General features: G+C 37.4%; 1 protein-coding gene across 2 annotated transcripts in view; it reads right to left on the bottom strand.

The window, feature by feature from the left end:
* Window positions 1-342: 342 nt before the first annotated feature.
* ACSL3 (acyl-CoA synthetase long chain family member 3) overlaps window positions 343-17809 on the bottom strand; it is a 70570-nt gene continuing 53103 nt past the window's right edge. For both annotated transcript variants that reach the window (XM_027965239.2, XM_042244308.1), the window contains exons 8-15: window positions 17226-17297; window positions 15266-15405; window positions 13080-13252; window positions 11082-11156; window positions 9848-10039; window positions 8158-8272; window positions 6616-6773; window positions 343-2414 (exon numbers count right to left, since the gene is read on the bottom strand). In XM_027965239.2, the coding sequence (XP_027821040.1) occupies window positions 2257-2414; window positions 6616-6773; window positions 8158-8272; window positions 9848-10039; window positions 11082-11156; window positions 13080-13252; window positions 15266-15405; window positions 17226-17297 (1083 nt within the window). In that variant the 3' untranslated portion in view covers window positions 343-2256. The remainder of the gene's footprint in view (window positions 2415-6615; window positions 6774-8157; window positions 8273-9847; window positions 10040-11081; window positions 11157-13079; window positions 13253-15265; window positions 15406-17225; window positions 17298-17809) is intronic.

The raw sequence follows: 17809 nt of genomic DNA, 5'->3' as shown, positions 1-17809 counted from the left end.
GCAGCACGCCGGGCCTTCCTGTCCATCACCAACTCCCAGAGTTCACTCAAACTCACGTCCATCAAGTCAGTCATGCCATCCAGCCATCTCATCCGTAGCCCACCCACCCCCCTTTTTTTTTTCAAATCAACCAACTTTTTATTCTTGAGAGGATAATATTAAAACATACCAGTTTCCAAGTCACTAGAGATGGTTTGGATTAAAGTAATTGGAAAGGGGATGCTACTTAATCTCATTTCTTCCGTGTCATCTGACACCTGGTATCTGATATTTTAGGAATGACAGGAACCATAAAAAGTGAGAAAAATAGGACTGTGTACAGATTAAGCCAGCATTATTAGATGTTTCTGAAAAATAACTTTTATTCTGAATCAGTGATAAGCTACATATTCATCTGCCACTATTTCAAGTCACAATTATATTGACATCTCTCCTTTGAAACACTGAACCGTTTTTTCTACTTTCCAAACATCATTTGAAAGCAAATAATTATTCTAAAGATAAAGCATCAGAAACAAATTATCTCCACCCAAGGTGACTTTAATTTTCAGATCACAACATTTTAGAGATACACCATTTAATTTTTCCTATTTTTACTTCTTCTTGGCAGTTTTTTCAAACTGAAAATTTAAACTATGACAAGAAAAGCATTCAAAACATAACACAAATATATACAAGAATACAAGAAAAGTTTAAAACAAAAATATTGCATTACAGTATCTCCAAATATGATGTGCTCTTGAAATGACCAAAAACCACAGGGTGCAGGCCCACAACTCTCTCATATCCTACACAGATCTATGTTCATATCTCTTCATATATATGTATTTTTATTTTGCCTCTTGGTGCCTAAAGTAACTGAGACTCAAAAAGATACCTAATATGACATGTCAGGGTACCTGTGATTTTTTCACATCCTAATCTGAACACATCTTAATTGGTACAATATTACTCAATAATAGGCAAGTGATACATATGAAATGACATACTATAATACAATGTTTTCAGAATCATAAACAATTTCCACAATGACATGAAAAATCTGCAAATTAACTCACCTCATTATAAAGTGAAATTCTCATGTATCATAGTAAGAATGCTACTATTAGAAGCATTCTAAATTATTTCATTTTCTAGCGTAGAAAGGTTATGGTAGAAAAAATAAGGTGCATTTTTAATAAGCTACCAACAGCCTGACACATATACACTCAGTGCAAACTATCCAAGAAAATAATCCTTATTTTAATATGAGATGTTTCACTACACAGCTCAACTAAAGGTAAAAATGAGAAATAGCTTTCCAGCATTAATATGGCATAATCACAGACAATTCAATGTGTGTGTATATATATATGCAGTCAGTGAAAATAAAGAATAACATTCCATCCTTTGATTTATTGTTTTTAAATTCTACCTTACCTTTTAGAATTGGGAACAAGTCTAAAAATTTTAGATAGTTTCCTAGTTTCCATAGCTAACTAGAAGACTAGATATTTTGATGGTCAGCTACTAGAAATTAATGATCCACTGGTGATACCCTTGCTGTGTTTCCTTCTTTACTATGAAACCGTAACCCTCTATTGCTATTTTGTTTCATGCAGCACCAACCCAACTTCATTTTTCCCTAAGAAAAATAAATATATAAAGAAGACACTGTGAGGCATATATTCACAAGGTCTCAATTTCTTAAAACATAAGTATGGGTATATTTATTTCTCTCAAATGCATACAAGACAATAATTACACAGCAACAAATCTTTAGTTCAACAATGATTTGATTCATAAGCATCTGAATGAAATTTACATAATTTCACATCCATACCCTTGCATTTTAAATACTGTAAGTAAAAAAGCCCCCCAAATAACCAATTCTTATATTTCCTATTTAGTCCTCTATACATCCAAACTTTAAAAAGTTACAAACTGAACATTATACAGAACATATAAATCATGTTTAAAAACTTGAGGTTTTAAAATCACTGCTCCCCAATATGATTCATAAAAGTCCTCATGCTGACAAGTGCAGTCCTAGGTGGTAAAGTAAACTGGAGGAGGGGAAGAAAGAAGAGACAGACACAAGTTTGCTGTCTTAATATTTTACTAATCCTGTCAGTTAAAAATGGTGATGTCATGAGAAATAACAGTTTAGGTTTAATATGAGGAATGGACTCTGCCTCACAGTTTGAGACATGCATTTCAAGTATTTTCCTATTTGATCTGAGCTCCCTGCAGCAAACTGATGCTGAAAGAGAATAACTATTTTCTTCCATACATTCTCTCAATGTCCGCCTGGTAATGTGTTTTAAGCTCTTTGCGTTTCAGCTTGAAGGCATCTGTCACCAGACCAGTTTCAGGGGTCCACGGTTCAGGGCTCAAACGAATTTTTACTGGAATTTCAAACTTTTCCAGACTTGCTGAGATTGTGGAAAAAAGAAATTAAAAAGTGAACACAGAGTCATGAAAAATATACAATTAAAATTCTTAGCAAATAGTTTTAACTTCCTCAGTCTCCACACACCCATCAAAATGTAAAACCTACAGCTAATAAATCTCACTTCTAAGCAATTTATACCTCAGAAATACTAGAAGCAAAACATAGATACATATATAAGAATTATAATAGCAAAAACTGTTTAGAAAATCTACATGTCCATCAACAGAATGAGTTGGATAAATTATGATATAGGCATAAAATGTACATAATTCATTCATTAAAAATAAGTTAGATCTATTGGTATGGGTATGTAAAGATACTTGCCATATATTGTTAGGTTTTAAAAAAATGATTTTGCTTTGTGTTTGAACCCTACATAAACTTACATGCAACTAAATGTGTAGGACGAGGATACAGACAAAATAAACCATATGCCTCGAGGGGCTAGTATCAGGATTTAAAAAAAAGGAAGTGTCACGTTTGATCCTATACCTATTTGTTTTCTTTGAATTTATTTTTAAAAAATCGCTTTAGAGGGCTTCCCTGGTGGCTCAGTGGTAAAGAATCCACCTGCCAATGCAAGAGACACAGGTTCAATTTCTGATCTGGGAAGATTCCGTATGTCTCAGAGCAACTAAGCCCATGCGCCTCATCTATTGGGCCAGTGTTCTAGAGCCCGGGAGCTGCAACCACTGAAACCTGAGCACCCTACAGCCCGTGCTCCACAGCAAGAGAAGCCACGGCAAAGAGAACCTGCGTGATGAGAAGCTCACGTGCTGGAACGAGAGTGGCCCCAGCTCTCTGCAACCAGAGAAAAAGCCCACACAGCTACAAAGACCAAGCACAGCCAAACATAAAATAAATCATTTGCTAAAAATCACTTTAAAAACTAAGAAATAATCAAGTTAAAACAGAAATCTAGTGACTGAGCCAGGATAGTCACTGTGAGCTCTGAGGAAGAACGTGTGCTCCCTACTGTGTTTCTCACACACCGCTCGATACCAAGGAGATCTGCAAGAGGCGAAGGATTAGGGTGGTGGGCAAATGAGATCTGAAGAAGCACATTTCCTTATTAAGGCTGATTTACTTTTCAGCACTTGTTTCACAAATATTTACCAGCAAAAATTATTGTGTAAAATGCTTTAGTAAACATTGTTTTAAAATACAAAAATGAATAGTTTCTGCTCTCAACTGGTATACTATTGGGAAAAGGGTAAACACTTAGCCATAATAATACATATATTTTTAAAGAATTGAATTCAAGATATAAGTGCCTTGGGAACAAAAATGATATATTAACTTAAATAACAAAGTTTCATTCTTCAAAGATTACAAGTATTTCAGGAGTGGTTTCTAACTGGAAAAGCCACCGTGAGAAAAAGCAGTACGGTAGGGACCAAGCATTAAGGGACATGAGTCTGACAACACTGAGATGCGCGGAGACTCGCACACAAGCCCTGGAAGCCCACGCTCAGCTATAAACAGTCAGCACTGCACTCCGTGATTGGACTCAAAACGACGCTAGCAACAGCGATATACCCTACACCAGGTTTTAGAAAAATGAACACAGCAACAATCACGTGACAGGCTGGGGAGATGGGGACTCTAACAAAAACTATGAGTATTCCTTCCTTATTTTGCTGTGAATCTGTTTGTATATATGGTAAGCAAATACTTCTGTTTTCTTCCCCCAGTTCTCTTGTCATAAAATATTAATAAGTTGACTTTATATCACAGTATTTAAGTTACAGGATATCAAAGTAGCAGAGTTAAAAAATCACTCAGGGGTGTGCAAACACTTCTGGAGAAAAGGTTCATGTATTTTCAGTTGCACACAAGATAACTGTTTAATGTTAGGTGACAGTCTGGCTTTGTTACTGTCTTTACTTGGAGCTTAAACTATGGTTTAAGGAAATGTACGTGGGTGCCAAGCTGACAATAGGAGGACTGTGGTGGTTTTATGCATCATCTGGACTAGGCTGGAGTTCCCAGTTATTCAATTTGAAAGTGGTTTTATAGATATGGCTAAGTCAGTTCAAAGATCTTGAGAGCTGAGCTGAAGCCCCCCTCAGAAAAGAAGCAATTCTGCCTATGGACAAGGGCTTTGATCCCTGCCTAAGAGCTCCAGTTCACTTTTTCAACAGCCTATCCTATACACTGCCAATTCTGTCCAGCCAGCCCCAGTGAAAAGGCACACCAACTGCCTGCCTTAAAAGTTTCCATTAAAAAAAAAAAGTTTCCATAGTTAAATATATTCAACCTACTGATTCTTTTTCTCTGGTGTGAATCAAATATAGACTTGGCTTAAAAATGAAGTTGGATCCCTTCTTCACATCATATATAAAAACGGATTAAGGACCCAAATATAAGGACAAAAACTACAAAACTCTTCGAAGAAAATATTTACTTGTAACTTAGATTAGGCAGTGGCTTCTCAAATGTGAAGTACAAGCAACCAAAGGGAAAAAGGAAACTGTTCCTTATAAAAATTAAAATTGTTGTACTTCAAAGGATACCATTAAGAAAGTAAAAACACAACCCAAACAATGGTAGAAAATACTTACAAATCACATATCTGATAAAGGATTTGCATCTAAAATATATAAAGACCCATATAGTGACAGATTTTATTTTCCTAGGCTCCAAAATCTCTGCAGATGGTGACTGCAGCCATGAAATTAAAAGACGCTTACCCTTTGGATGGAAAGCTATGACAGACCTAGACAGTATATTAAAGAGCAGAGCCACCACTTTGCTGACAAAGGTCCATGTGTAGTCAAAGCTACAGTTTTACCAGTAGTCATGTACAGATGTGAGAGATAGATCATAAAGAAGGAGGAATGCCAAAGAAGTGATGCCTTAGAATTGTGCTGCAGAAACTTGAGAGTCCCTTGGACAACAAGGAGATCAAACCAGTCAATCCTAAAGGAAATCAACCCTGAGTATTCATAGGAAAGACTATGCTAAAGTTGAAGTTCCAATACCTTGGCCAATAAAAGGAAATGAAGTGTTGATACACGCTACGACAAAAATATAGAGATGAACATTACATGCTAAGTGAAAGAAACCAGTCATAAAAACCCATATACCACATGGTTGGACTTGTACAAAAACTCTAGAACAGGCAAATCCACAGAAACAGAAAGATCAGTGGCTCCCAAGGACTAAGAGGTCTGAGGTATGATGAGGAGTGCCTGCTGATGGACACAATATTTCTTTTTTGAGGTGATGACAAAGACAGTGAGGTGATAACAATCTGAAACTGATATGGCAATGTGTACAATTCTGCCAACACACTAAAAAACTACTGTATACTAAATGGTTGAGTTGTTTGGTGTGTAAATTATGTCTGTTTATAAAATTTATTTTTAAAAAATATATATTAAGTATATAAATTTTTAAATTATGCTTAATTGTTTCAGTATTCCACCTTACAGAGAAACAATATCGGTTTCTAACTTTAATTAGAAACCTAAACTTAATTCAGCATCAGTGCAAGGATTTTGAGTTACCTAGAAAAGCTGGCAACTATATTCAGGCTGACATGCTACAAAACATAATTACTGCTGAAATAAAGGGTCAGAATAACTTCATCTGATTAAATGAGATCTACATTTTTCATTATCTTGAATGACATATCTAAGGAGAATAAAAATGCACACATATTTTATTTAACGCTGATGACTCAGACAGTATAGCTGTTTTTATTAAACCAAGAATATAAAACTACGTCTCTCTGTGCCCCCTCCACAACACACACACACACACACACACACACACACACACACAGGGGTAGAGGATACGTGAGTACAGCCAACCACCACCACACCAACAGCATAGAGTCTTGGATGGTTCACTGTGGGCTGGGGTGTCTGGGAAGCCCAGCAGGGCCTTGCAAACAGCAGAGCAGAGTGGAGAAAGGGCAAACCCGGAAAACAGAAGCCGAGAGAAGAGAGCATTCTGATACGTGTACATCAGTGGTGGGCGTGGTGGCCTTGTGTGTCCCCAGAGGAGCCTGAATGGGGGTGACAAGCATGTTCTTCTCCCGACTAATGGTAGGAAAATATGATTGTTTTCTGAGCAGGAAATGTAACCTAAGCCCTTGTAACAAAAACAGAATAAACAAGTTTAAGCATTCTCTTCCCATCTCATTCCCAGAACCAGTTAACACTCTTACTCACCTGAAATAGCAGCTTCAGAAAGCACTTTAAGTACCTCGTTTTCCATTTCACTACTGTTACACAGCTCCTCCCAAGTCCCATTAAGTCCTTTCTTTCGCGCTAATTCTGTTAGTTCCTTTTGATTTGGCACAACAAATCCAATGACGTAAGAATGATAACTGAAATATATAAAGGATAACTTAGTTAGGGCACTAAATGGCATATACCATGTTAACTGTGGTTACTGATTACACTCAGATTTAGTAGCCAACTCTCTACCATTTTAAAGAATACACATAAGGCATATTTGCCACACTTATTTCATGCAACAGCCAATTTTACTGTCTGATTCATAACACGTTCTGATGCTCTGGCAGAATTGATTGCTAAATAAACCTTAATCTGACATTTCATGATGAATTTCAGCTATGTATATAATAACTATTATGAATCATACTTTTAACAGAAATTAGAAAATTTATCTTTAAAAATTCACATCAATAGACTAAACAAAAATAAAAGCTAATGAAAGTAAGAAGCTGTTTTCAAAAAATTATGGCAACAAGTCAAACTAATGTGATTATATATATTTATTCTTTTGTTATCACGAGAATTTGTATTCTAGAGGAACCCTAAGCACACCCACAGAAACCAGTCACCTGAAGAAATGACAGCATCATCAGAAGAAAGACAGTTCTGGTTAATATCACACCAGAAAATCCGGAACTGTTAGCATCACTAAAGAAAACACTTCATAACTAACAGAGGACACAATAATTTATAAATCGATATGATAAATCTCTAAAGTGGGCTGCACCTCAAAGTCTATTTCTAAACTGGTTCTTCTAATATCAGATTTTATTTTTTCATAATAAGTATTATGTTAACTGTGGCAGTAAGTCTTCTAAGCTGGCCACAAAACACTCAATCACTACCACTGGGGAATGATCGCCACATAAAGTAGTAGTGTTATGGAAAAATGTGAACAGTGTGTCAATCTGAAATTCCAACACATTTCCCAAGAGTGCATTCCTGGGATTTTAACTTTAAACTCTCCTTCCCAGCTGCCTCTGAATCATCATGGCTGAGAGACGCTATGTGTGAAGCCACAGCTTAACCTAGCTTAAAGGGGAAAGGAAGCCCTCCTTTGGGGTTCCTGGGGCCCCAGGCAGGCTCAAATTGAGAAAGGGTAGTAAGAACTGAGCAGAGCACTGTTGGCCAACCAATTTCCTTCTTTACTCCCCTCTCCTCTAGACTGGTTGCGGGAAGCCTCCTTGTGTAGAAGGACAAGTAGCTCAGAGAACCAAAGCAGCGGGAAGGAGGGTTATTTCCTTCACCTTCCTATCACATGGGACTCTGCACCGAGATGTAAAACAGAAATCAGACAGAGGATGATGGAGAGGAGCCTCACAAGGCAAGAATCAGCCAGTGGCTGTAATGAGAAGAGGAAAACACATGAGAAGGAAGAGGTCTCGGGATAATTATACAAAGAAGGCCAGCAGAGAAAGGAAGGGCCGACAGCATTACCAAATGTTTTAAGCAGCATAAATTCTATGCTCTTACCTGTTTGCATATGCACAAATGTTGTCAATTAGTGGGAGATTCTTCAAAGCAGCCTCCACCTTCCCAAGAGAAACATATTCTCCTGCCTGTAGTTTTACAAGGTCCTTCTTACGATCTGTGCAAAAACAGGGCCAGGAGCGGGGGCACATTGGAGGATAGTATTAACACACCTTTAATACATACAAATATTGACCATTCCCCACAAATACTGGCCATCCCCTAAGTAATTTGCGATCAGTTAAGTTCCTTATAAGAGTTATGCTGAAATTTAAAACACAAATAAAATGAGGCCTTTATTTCTGTACCACTGAATACATTTCTTTTAAAAACTTAGCTTCTTAAGGGACCCCATCCTCAGGGCTTCAGGTATGTTCTGCTCGACAGATTATGTCCCCGGGACACATTAATACCAGAAAGGTCAAGAATATATACTCAAGTGCCATGTGAAAGCTCACAGTCTATCGAAAGAGAAGCAGGATGAAAAACCATATTACTTCAGTACAACATGGTAGTGCTAAGTGTTCAGACTCTCCAACTTGCTGATTTGGGGAGAATTCCTACAAGTGAGGCCTGAACTGAGTCTTCAGAGAAGACTGAGCTGCAGCCAAGTGGAATGGCATTGGCAAACAACAGAGCTGTGCCAGTTTGCACTACTGCAGCACAAAGGCAATGGGGGCACATGGGTGAGCGGGGCCACCCTCAATTGAGCCTCTGGGAGCCACTCAAAGGTTTCCAGCAGGAAAGCAGTCAGTGAGATAGGGGTTCAGTAATCACATGGTGGCCACGAGAGGGTGCATTCAACAGAGGCAGGCATTGCAACAGAAAGGAATTTCTTGCAACAGGGTGGCAAAAGGTGCAGACCTGACCTACAATCACAGGAACAGGGAGAGATGGACAGAACGATCTTGAGGCATATTTTATAAGGTAAAGCAGTGGGATATGGATTAACTATGGAGAGCTGGCTGCAGAGGCTTTCACCTCCTGCCAGTGTCTATATGTCATGACTAGGATAGAAGTGCCATTAACTGAGACAAAGAACCCAAGAGGAGAAGCAGGGGAATGTATTTTTCACCTGTCAGTCCTGGTACTGAGCTGCCAGGCATTCCTTAGCTCTCGATGGCAAGGAAAGGAAATGCTTCAGACAGGCAAGAGTCTTGCCCAATAACCTCTACATACAGAAAAATGATAGCTTCCCGGGTAGCTCAGCTGGTAAAGAATCCGTCTGCAATGCAGGAGACCCCAGTTGATTCCTAAGTTGAGAAGATCCCCCAGAGGAGGGCATGGCAACCCACTCCAGTATTCTTGCCTGGAGAATCCCCATGGACAGAGGAGCCTGGCGGGCTACAGTCCATGGGGTCGCAAAGAGTTGGACATGACTGAGCGACTAAGCACAGCACACAAAAATGAATACTCCCTACTAAGAATCGGACTCTTTAAGGGTTATCTAGTAGTAATTAAAAATACCACTTCTGAATAGACCCTAAGGCCTCATAGCATGTCAAGCCTTATAAATTCCATACAGTCCCTCTTGTGCATTTTTACATTCCAGGGCTGATACAGAGACCATACCAACATTACAGGAAGATGAATTCTTATACTATTAAACAACTTCTCTAAATATGCAATCTCTTTCTTGAAAAGACACTACAGGAACAATCTACTCAAAGAAAAACAGTATCAGCTGGCTCACCAATGATCTTCAAACAACCATCAGGGTCAAACTCCCCAATGTCTCCAGTACAGAGCCACCTCTGTCCATTTTCATCTTCAAAAAAATCAGCTTTTGTTTTTGCTTCGTTTTTGTAGTACCCCATTGTCACATTTTGGCCACCAATAAGAATCTCACCCCTGGGATGTGGTTTATCGGTATTGAAGTATCCACCTAGTAAACAGAATGATTTAGAATTAATTGAATAGTTTTATCCCTCACGCATCAGGTGAATATTTGAAACTGCTAGTTTCCAAATAGGCTCATCTGATTTCGATCCAATTAGGGTTTTGCAAAGTAAGGCAGACACTATGAACAAAATTCATTATTAAATCTAGCTACAAATTTTCAGTTGCTTAACCATAAGCACTTCTGCTTTCAAACTACTATTCCAAGAAAAATAAACTCAAAACCCCAACAACTAGTGTATAAAACAGTTACATATGTACTGTGCAGGTCAGTTCCTTTAAGGATTCTGTAGAGACACTTAAATATCATACTAATTGATAACTGTGTTAAATTGTGCATTTTGAGAATCAATCTCAGTATAAAGTCAAACAAGCATATATTTAGAGGATTTATTCCTTACAAATAACTTCAGAATGGTTCCAAGTTTATGAAACATTTTCACTAGTTTTGCTAAAACACAGCTGAAAAGTGACACCCAAGGCTTAGAATCTCTTTGTATAAAAGAAAAGTGCATCCAAACAAACCAGAAATAACATGCACATGTTCACAGGAGCAAATATTTTAAAAATGACTAGTATTTAAATGGAATGAGCAAGAGATTTTTATGTAATTATAGTAAAAATTTCCTTCTGATAATTTTGGGTTGAAGCCCTCAGAGAAGAGAAAGAAAAAAGAAAAGAATAGGTTAAAATCTTCCATTTCATAGAATGAATTTTGCGATTTTGTTTCTATAAAATTTGATCATTTGCAATTTATGGGCATTGTTCATTTAATACATCTTCAAATTTCCCCCATAATTCTTACTTGCATTTATGTAATAATAAAACAAGCAAAAAAACAATTCTTCAAAATCATCTCTGAAACAAGCAAAATAAATTCACTCACAGCTCTAGATAAAAATATTTCTATTTATAAAAAACAAAAGTAAGCACTTATGGGTGATTTTATATTCTAAAATAAGGAAGAAAATGAAGTACAATTCTAATACTATACAAATTAATGCTCTGTGGTTAAAACAGGTTATTACCTTCCTCCCAGTTCTTTAATTTGATTTCACAGCAAACTAATGGTGCTCCCACTCTGCCAGTATTGTAGTCCCACACTAAGACATAAACGAAAAAAAGTATTTGATTATGGTAGTTAATAAATTGCTTCATTTTTTTTTAATTACAAAGATTTATCCCAAAGCTTAGACATCCCCAGAGAACCTTTACAAGCAGAAGCAGCACACTGGTGAACCAGGCTGTGTAGCCCACACTGAGGTGTTTCGTTTCTTTAATCTGAAGTGGTTATAAATAAGACACTTTACAGAAGAGTCAGAATCTCCAAGAACCGTGGGTGCACATTTCCAGCACAGCAACAACTATAGCCCCTAACAGACAGGACAGGCCTGCTCCAGTTTCCCCAGATTCCATACCATCACATTTTCTTACACCCACTAAGTAGCTGCTTGGTTCATGATTCTGCCTTCCCTGTTTTTAAGGATGAAGGAGCACAATGGTTTACAGCTATTCCACTTTCTTACTCGACTTAACACAGCTTTGCAGGACAAATAACATCTCCAGTCTTCAAAGTGAGACCTCTGAAGCTCCCCTCACATCAGCTTATGCTACCATACCCTATTTAAACTCATATAGTAAGAGTTCAGAGGCCAGGCTGGAGGTTCAGACTGTTCACTTTCAAAGATCTGGGGCAAGACTTCACCAATGAGTTACTACTGCTTTGGTTTCAAGGACCATTCAAATATCAGAAATAAAAGTTTGACACATGATACTTTACAGATTTATTTACAACATAAACCATCACTACTTACTCGCACAACCAATGGAAAACTTAAAAATCAAAGAAAGTAAGGCTCCTTAGGAACTGAACGTGCATGTTTTTAAGAATGCTTGTGTATATTCTATGAAACAAGACTTACAAGCAGCTTCCAAAAATATGAAAATGATAAAGAACACAACGGAAAACTGGAAAATATGGAAGTAGTGCAGGATAAACCTGGCATAAGAATGGAACACAAAATCCCTTACGGCAAAGAAAGGAAAATGAATAAGGTTTAGTGTCTACAAATATCTAGAGAAAACAAAGGAGAAGCATAATTTTTTCTTGGACTGGAGAACAAAGTAACTTTCCTCTATAAAAGGGCACATGGGGCACTAGACAGTCACCTGGGAACCACTTGGGTAATGGACCAGTCATCTAAACTTGTTGCCATGATAAACTTCTGGGAATTAGATTCTCCAGACCAAAATTAGATTCTCTAGTTTCTCATTGCACTTATTTTACCACAGACCACTCACCTCAATAAACATTTCTGAATTTGACCCTTAATAAACCTAAACAACTAAACAAACACACTAATTTTTCTACATAAAAAGAAATTTAATAACTGATATAAGATCATATATGTATACAATATAGCTGATGTTTGTTACTAAACCTTTTTTCCTAGCATGCTGCTGCTGCTAAGTGTTAAATAGTTTTAATACTGCCTATCATAGTTTAACATGAAAAACTCCTCTAGATGAACTAGTGACATTCAGATACACCTCAAGGAGCTCCAACCCGTCCATTCTGAAGGAGATCAGCCCTGGGTGTTCTTTGGAAGAAATGATGCTGAAGCTGAAACTCCAGTACTTTGGCCACCTCATGAGAAGAGGTGACTCATTGGAAAAGACTCTGATGCTGGGAGGGATTGGGGGCAGGAGGAGAAGGGGACGACAGAGGATGAGATGGCTGGATGCTGTCACCAACTCAATGGATGTGAGTTTGAGTGAACTCCGGGAGTTGGTGATGAACAGGGAGGCCTGGCATGCTGCGATTCATGGGGTCACAAAGAGTTGGACACGACTGAGTGACTGAACTGAATACATTCTGAAAACTGATTTCAACAATCACAGCACTTGGGATTTACAGAAATATTTTAACTGATTTTCTATATACTTGCAAAAAACAACCCATACCAAAAGGGCCAGGAGTTGTACCCCAGCCTCTGCTGTAGACACCACTCTGCAGCAACACTAACCTTCTGTAATTGTTCCAGCCCCACAAGATTCAGTGAGTCCATACCCCTGACCAACAGGACAGCAAAAACAGATGTTCATGAATCGCTGTGTGGTTGCAGAAAGTGGAGCACCTCCACACAACAGAAGTCGAATATTTCCACCTAGCAAGCCTCGAACTTTCCTGAAAATAAAGCTAAAAAAAAAAAAATCCAATCACAGAATTTTAAAGCTGAATAGGATTTTCCAAATCATTTAGACTAATCTCCCAATTTTGATATATAGGAACACCTCGAAGATAACTTAGGGTTCCGTTCCAGACCATAGCAATAGAGAGACTACAACAATAAAGCAAGTCACTTCAATTTTTGGTATCTTGGTATATACAAAAATTATGCTTATACTATACTGTGGTTTATTAAGAGCGTAACAGTATTATGTATAAATAGCAACACATACCTTAATTAAGAAAATACCTTATTCCTAGCAAATGCTAACCATCTGACAATAGAGGGTCGCCACAAACCTTCCATTTGTTTCAAAAGAAAACCACAGTTACTTGCGAAATACAATAAAGCAAAACTGAAATTGAAGTCGCTCAGTCGTGTCCGACTCTTTGCGACCCCATGGACTGTAGCCCATCAGGCTCCTCCCTCCATGGGATTCTCCAGGCAAGAGTACTGGAGTGGGTTGCCACTTCCTTCTCCAGGGGATCTTCCTGACCCAGGGATCAAACCTGGGTCTCCTGAATTCCAAGCAGACGCTTTAACCTCTGAGCCACCAGGGAATGAGATGTTGAGATCAAGTGACTTATCCAAAGCCACAAAGCCAATTTAAGAGATTCTCTTGACCCACTATTTAAAACTAAATGTCTATCCAACTAAGTTTACTCGACCAAGAAAATGTGATTTTCTCTTAAGAACTGTAAGAAATGTTAGAATTCAAAATTGCCAGGTTTAATTTTGTATAGTAACAGAAATTCTTCGTTTATGGCCAGAATAATTAGTTTTATATCATTATATAATACATAATACTGAATAACTTTACTATATCTTCATGAAGTTTATTATTAAAAGCAAATTTTTTTTTCCTTTAGGTTATTTCATTAGAAATGTATACATATCTGTAAATAGCAATTTAGCTCTTTAGAATTTCACTAATTCAAAGTATCTGATAAATTTAAAAAGGAAACAACTCAAATATCTAATTGAAATGCTTCTGGAAATACACAGACTGCTTACTAACTTGATGAAAAGAGGGGAAGGGTTTTGTCTGTATTTTAATAACTTTGAAAAAGGCAAAGACCAAAAGGCAACCATTTAAAATATAAATGTCTATATAAATATATCTAATATATATGTTTGTATATATAGTAGTGTTAGTCACTTAATCGTGTCTGACTCTTTGCAACCCCATGAACTGTGGCCTGCCAGGCTCCTCGGTCCATGGGATTCTCCAGACAAGAATACTGGAGTGGATTGCCATTTCCTTCTCCAGAGGATCTCCCTGACCCAGGGATTGAACCCAGGTCTCCTGCATTGCAGGAAGATTCTTTACCATCTGAGCTACAGGAAAGTATATAAATACATATATGTGTGTATATACATATATGTATGTGTATAAACATATGTGCACATATAAATACATGTTATATGTGTGTATAAATACATGTGTGTATTATATATACATATATGTGTATATATAAATATATATATAGTAGGTTTATAAAGCAGTTATGTATTTCACTGGAGAGATTAGTAAAAGGCAGGAAAAAAATTATAAAGCTTTAAATATGACACATTTGAAAACTATATTAATATCCCCATAAAAGTAATTTGAATGTCATACTGTTACTTTCTAATTTCTCAAATACTTTACAGTTAAATATACTTATTAGTGCCACGGGCGAAGGGGTGGAATAGGTCACAAAACGTTTAATATCTGGTTGCCATTTTCTAGTCATATCGAAATAAATTTAAAAGCAAAGAGAAACTACTTCTCAAAATAATTAAACTCATGTAAGTGGCCACCAAAGACATAAACACACTATTAGTACAATAAAATTTTTGGTGATAATATTTTTCAAATAACACTGAAAGCTTCTTTAATTGCTCATATTCTCATGCAAGATGGAATTTTTAGAGACCCTTAAGATAATTAATGTGAACAAATGATCAAATTATGAAGGAGAAGGAGAGCCTTTACGCACCTATCACAAAGCGGAGTACTGTGCCCTTTTGAAATCTGTTCCATTTTGTAATTATAGGCCAGAATAAACAGATTGCGTTGAAAACTGCTCATTTCATTCACTTTATTCATGACATTTTTGTAGATTCGATCCATGATTTCCTAAAAATATACAAATGACTTAATACAGTCAATAATGCTCTCGGCTACCTTATTTAAAAGCTTAACATCAGATTACTATTTCCATTAATAGAGACATTTTAAAAGAGACATTCCGTCAATAATAAACTTTTAAAATAGAGCCACACTTTGTTTAAAAATAAGATTTCAGTAAAAGTAATTTTTAATAGATGTTCAGCAATAGTAAAGAAGGGGACCTTAGGGCAGTAATATGCCATCACTGATTCTTTACACTGCTTTGTTTATTTATCTGACTTGTGTGTGTTTGCTCAGCTGTGTCCAGCTCTTTGCAATCCCATGAACTGCAGCCTGCCAGGCTCCTCTGTCCACGGGACTCTCCAGGCAAGAATATATGAGTGGGCTGCCATTTCCTTCTCCAGGTTATCTTACTTATTCTGAGCTAAAAACTAAACTCACTAAATAAATGAACACCTATATGAAATGGCTTTTTAAATTCTCATAATTTTATCTTATGAAGATATGAAGTACTACATTCTCGGCTCACAAAAACCATGGGGTCATTTTGCTTGCTTGTTTTAATTTTTAATGTTGCACCCAGGAAAAAAATTTCCTTGCCTGCACTGTATTCTGCTTGCTACTGCTATTACTCTGATTTACTGACTTGAAATAGGTTCTCTCCACAATTTTATACTATATTTAATATTTATATGAATCAAAAATTTAAAGAAGGATATTATTAAGGAAACTACATACCTACTAAAACTCCAAAACTACTGATCATTTATATTTGATTTTGGAAAAACTACATAATAATGCTCGAATGTGAACATGTGGTGGGTGCAGTAGTTCAGTCGTGTCTGACTCTGCAACCCTTTGGTCTGTAGCCCGCCGGACTCCTCTGTCCATGGGATTCTCCAGGCAAGAATGCTGGAGTGGGATGCCATTTTCCTCTCCAGGGGATCTTTCTAACCCAGGGATAAAACCAGTGTCTCCTGTGTCTCTTGCACTGGCAGGAGGATTCTTTACCCTCTGAGCCATCCAGAACATTCGGTATCCAGTTAAAATTCAAACAAAATCAGAAAGTCTTGTAAAATGTACATTAGGGGCACAGAAAATCACTATCGCCCCATCTCCATTGGTCTCATTCCCAGGTCCCTCCCTATGCCTGATTCTAAATTAAGACACATAGTGCTTCTGCGTCAGTCATCCAGTTGTGCCCAACTCTTTGCAACCTCATGGACTGCAGCCTGCCAGACTCCTCCGTCCATGGGATTTTCCAGGCAATAATACTGGAGTGGGTTGCCATTTCCTTCTCCAGGGGATCTTCCCAACCCAGGGATGGAATCCAGGTCTCCCACATGGCAGGCAGACTCTTTACCATCTGAGCCATCACAGTGATTCTCGGGCAATTCAAAGTGGCCCCAACTTCTCTGTCTCTTTTTTCTGGTGTCCAGGCCAGACTCTCCCTAAGGGACTCAGGAGGTGTGATTTGCTTAGGAGGAGATGATCTCCAACCTTTCCTCCTATCTCCTGCTGGGCTTCAGGTCTCTACTAACAGCAAACAGATATCACAAAACTGATTTGAGCAAGAAGCTCTTTAAGAAAGGAGTTGATAATATCATATGGAAGCTGAAACTACTATTAAGCTGACTGCTTAATAAATAAGATGAAAATGATAAAACATGATCGAATACCTTCAGAGCTCAAGGTAATACAAGTAACAAATAAGGAGTAAATCCTACATAAACTACCTTGTCAACAATGTCTTTTCCACTAGCAGTTACATTCTGGAGATGCTTTTTTTTTTCAGCACTCAATATTGATTAATGGTCAATTCTTACCGGGACAGCTGCCATCAGTGTTGGTTTCAACATGGATGTATCTCCTTTGCTTCCTTTTTTTATTTTTGAAGACTACAGAGAGAAAAATAGGTTTACATAAAGTGATCATTATTTTAAAAATTCAATGAAACGCTTTAAAAATATATTACAAAATTCTGTAACTTTAGTCTGTGACATGACGTGGAAGTCACTCCGTTGGGTCCGACTCTTTTTGCGACCCCATGGACTACAGAGTCCATGGAATTCTCCAGGCCAGGACAGTGGAGTGGGTAGCCTTTTCCTTCTCCAGGGAACCTTCCTAACTCAGGGATCAAACCCAGGTCTCCCGCATTGCAGAAGGATTCTTTACCAGCCGAGCCACAAGGGAAGCCCATTTTAATCAACTCATATTCTAAATAGATCTTAAAAGGCAAGTTCTTTTGAAATGATTAACTGTTATCCGTATAGTATACTATCATATTGAATGAAAATTGTGTTAAAGATAATTATGGTTTCTTTTTTTTAAAAATTTTTGGCCACTTTTTAAAAATAAATTTATTTTAGTTGGAGGCTAATTACTCTACAATACTGTATTGGTTATGGTT

Source organism: Ovis aries, chromosome 2 (genome assembly GCF_016772045.2).
Source record: "Ovis aries strain OAR_USU_Benz2616 breed Rambouillet chromosome 2, ARS-UI_Ramb_v3.0, whole genome shotgun sequence".
Lineage (NCBI taxonomy): Eukaryota > Metazoa > Chordata > Mammalia > Artiodactyla > Bovidae > Ovis > Ovis aries.
The sequence above is the reverse complement of the archived record's forward strand: the minus strand, read 5'-3'. Positions and strand labels throughout refer to the sequence as shown.